The sequence below is a fragment of the Quercus lobata genome, chromosome 9, assembly GCF_001633185.2.
Source record: "Quercus lobata isolate SW786 chromosome 9, ValleyOak3.0 Primary Assembly, whole genome shotgun sequence".
NCBI classification, from domain to species: domain Eukaryota; kingdom Viridiplantae; phylum Streptophyta; class Magnoliopsida; order Fagales; family Fagaceae; genus Quercus; species Quercus lobata.
Window position 1 is genome coordinate 38,748,254 of NC_044912.1, and position 2,634 is coordinate 38,750,887.

General features: G+C 39.3%; 1 protein-coding gene across 1 annotated transcript; it reads left to right on the plus strand.

Moving 5' to 3' along the window:
- The first annotated feature begins 1,120 nt into the window (after positions 1–1,120).
- Positions 1,121–1,498, plus strand: LOC115961711. Its single transcript, XM_031080641.1, has one exon. It carries the CDS (start codon positions 1,121–1,123, stop codon positions 1,496–1,498), a length of 378 nt encoding a protein of 125 aa, XP_030936501.1.
- Positions 1,499–2,634: the final 1,136 nt, after the last annotated feature.

Consider the following 2,634-nt stretch of genomic DNA (forward strand, 5'->3'; position numbering starts at 1 on the left):
TCCAAATACCGTGAAGGACATATGCCTGCTTTACAAAAGTTCTTTGAAAGGATCCGGTTCTACAAGTTGCGGTTGAATCCAAAGAAGTGCACTTTCGGGGTCACATCTGGAAAGCTATTAAGGTTTATTGTAAGCCAGAAGGGAATTGAAGTTGATCCAGACAAAATCAAGGAAATTGTAGAGATGAAGCCTCCAAGAACTGAGAAGAAGATCCGAGAATTTCTGGGGAGGATACAGTACATCAGCAGGTTCATAGCTCAACTCACCATGACATGTGAACCAATCTTCCTACTACTTAAGAAGGAAGCTCCTACAGTGTGGAATGAACAATGCCAAGAAGCCTTTGAAAAGATCAAGAATTATCTGATGAAACCACTAATACTTGTCCTACCTATACCCGAAAAGCCATTGTTGTTGTATCTCACCACTGCAGATACAGCAATGGGGGCTCTACTTGCTCAATATTTAGAAGAGACTGGAAAGGAGAATGCAATTTACTACATTAGAGAAGACATGTGTATTCACCATTAGAGAAGACATGTGTAGCACTTGTATGGGCAACCCGCAAACTCAAACATTATATGCTTGCCTACAAGGTTTTGTTGATTACAAGAATGGATCCTTTGAAGTACTTAATAGAAAAACCTATGCAAGATGGGAAGACAGCTAAATGGGTATTGCTTTTGTTAGAATTTGATATTAAATACGTGACTTAGAAATCTCTAAAGGGGAGAGCAATTGCTGATCATTTAGCCCATTGTTCACCAGAAGAAGCCAAAGAAATCCAAGGAGACTTTCCAAATGAAGATATCATGGGGATTGAAGTAGAATCAAAGAAGATGTACTTCGACGGAGCAACAAATCAAAATGGAAGTAGAATTGAAGTTCTTTTAATTTCTCCAAAAGGGACACGCATCCCATTTTCTGACAGACTTCCCTTTCCTACCACCAACAATGCCACTAAATACGAAGCTTGCATCGTGGGGTTACGAGCAACCCTAGGCCTAAGGGTGAAAGAATTGGAGGTGTACGAAGACTCAACCTTGATAATCTCCCAAATTCAGAATAAATGGAAGTTCAAAGAAGAAATGCTGATGTATTATCATGAATGTCTTCAGAAATGGGCATCAAAATTCAGCAAGATCCAATACCAATATGTGCCAAGGATGTAAATCAGATTGCTGATGCTTTAGCAACCATTACATCCATGATGGATGGGCTAAAAGAAGATGAAGCTAGACCGATAATGTTGGAACAAAAAGAAGAACCAACCTACTACATGACAATAGAAGAGGATGAGGAGAAGAATGGGGAAGGTGAGTGGTATTTAGACATACTGCAATACCTCAAGGATGGGACATACCCAAAGCCTGTAGACAAGAATGACCAATTGACCATCCGAAGGTTGTCTACTAATTACATTATTTGTGGACAAAGGTTTTACAAAAGATCATATGATAGAATTCATCTTCTTTGTGTAACTGCCAAGGAAGCATAGCAAATAATTGAAGAGGTTTATGGGTCAAGCTATGGGCCATATATGAATTAACACATGCTGTCAAGGAAGATAATGAGACAAGGCTATTACTGGACTACTATGGAAGTTGATTATGTGGCTCATGTTCAAAAATGCCATCAATGCCAAGCCTATAGAGATCTGAAGCACATGTCACCCATGCCACTACATACCATGACATCAACCTGGCCATTCTCTACATGGGGAATGACATTATTGGGAAAATTCACCTAACAACATCCAATGGTTATGAATTCATACTCGTAACCATTGATTACTTCACTAAATGGGTAGAAGCTGCCTCATATAAGGTTCTGAATTCAAAGAAAGTTGCTCAATTCATTCAGACCAATATCATCTGCAGATATGGGGTACCACATGAAATTATCTCTGATAATGGGCAACATTACAAGGGAGAAACAGAGAAGTTGCTATGACAGTTTAATATTCAGCACCAGAAGTCTTCACCTTACCATCCTCAAACCAATGGAGCAGTTGAGGCTTCTAATAAAAATATAGGGCAAATCTTGAAGAAGAACACAAAGAACTACAAGGACTAGCATCTATAATTGCCCTATGCATTCTAGGGGTACAGAACATCAATTCAATCTTCCATAAGAGCCACTCCTTATTCATTGGTGTATGGGGTGGAAGCAGTTCTTCCCATTGAAATGGGTGTCCGTTCACTAAGGACAGTATTGGAAAGTAAAATCCCTGAAGCAAATTGATTGCAAAGCTGATATGACTAGTTATGCATGCTGAATGAAAAGAGATTTAAAGCCTTGTATCATATTCAAGGTTACCAAAGGAGGCTTAGGAATGCTTTTGAAAAGAAAGTAAGAACTAGAGATTTGAAGTTGGAGGATTTAGTGTTGAAAGAAATCTGAGCACTGATTCAGGATGCAAACGGGAAGTTCAAGCAAAATTGGGCAAGCCCATACATTATCAAGCAGATGTACTCTGGGGGAGCAGTGGGGTTGATGGATTTAGATGCAAACCCTTTCACTGAGCTAACTAACATGGATCAATTGAAGAAATACCACGTCTAAGGTGGTAGTCTGAAAGCACCACGTCTGAAGTAGTTGTAAATTATGTTATTTCCCTTCCCTAGGCTTTTG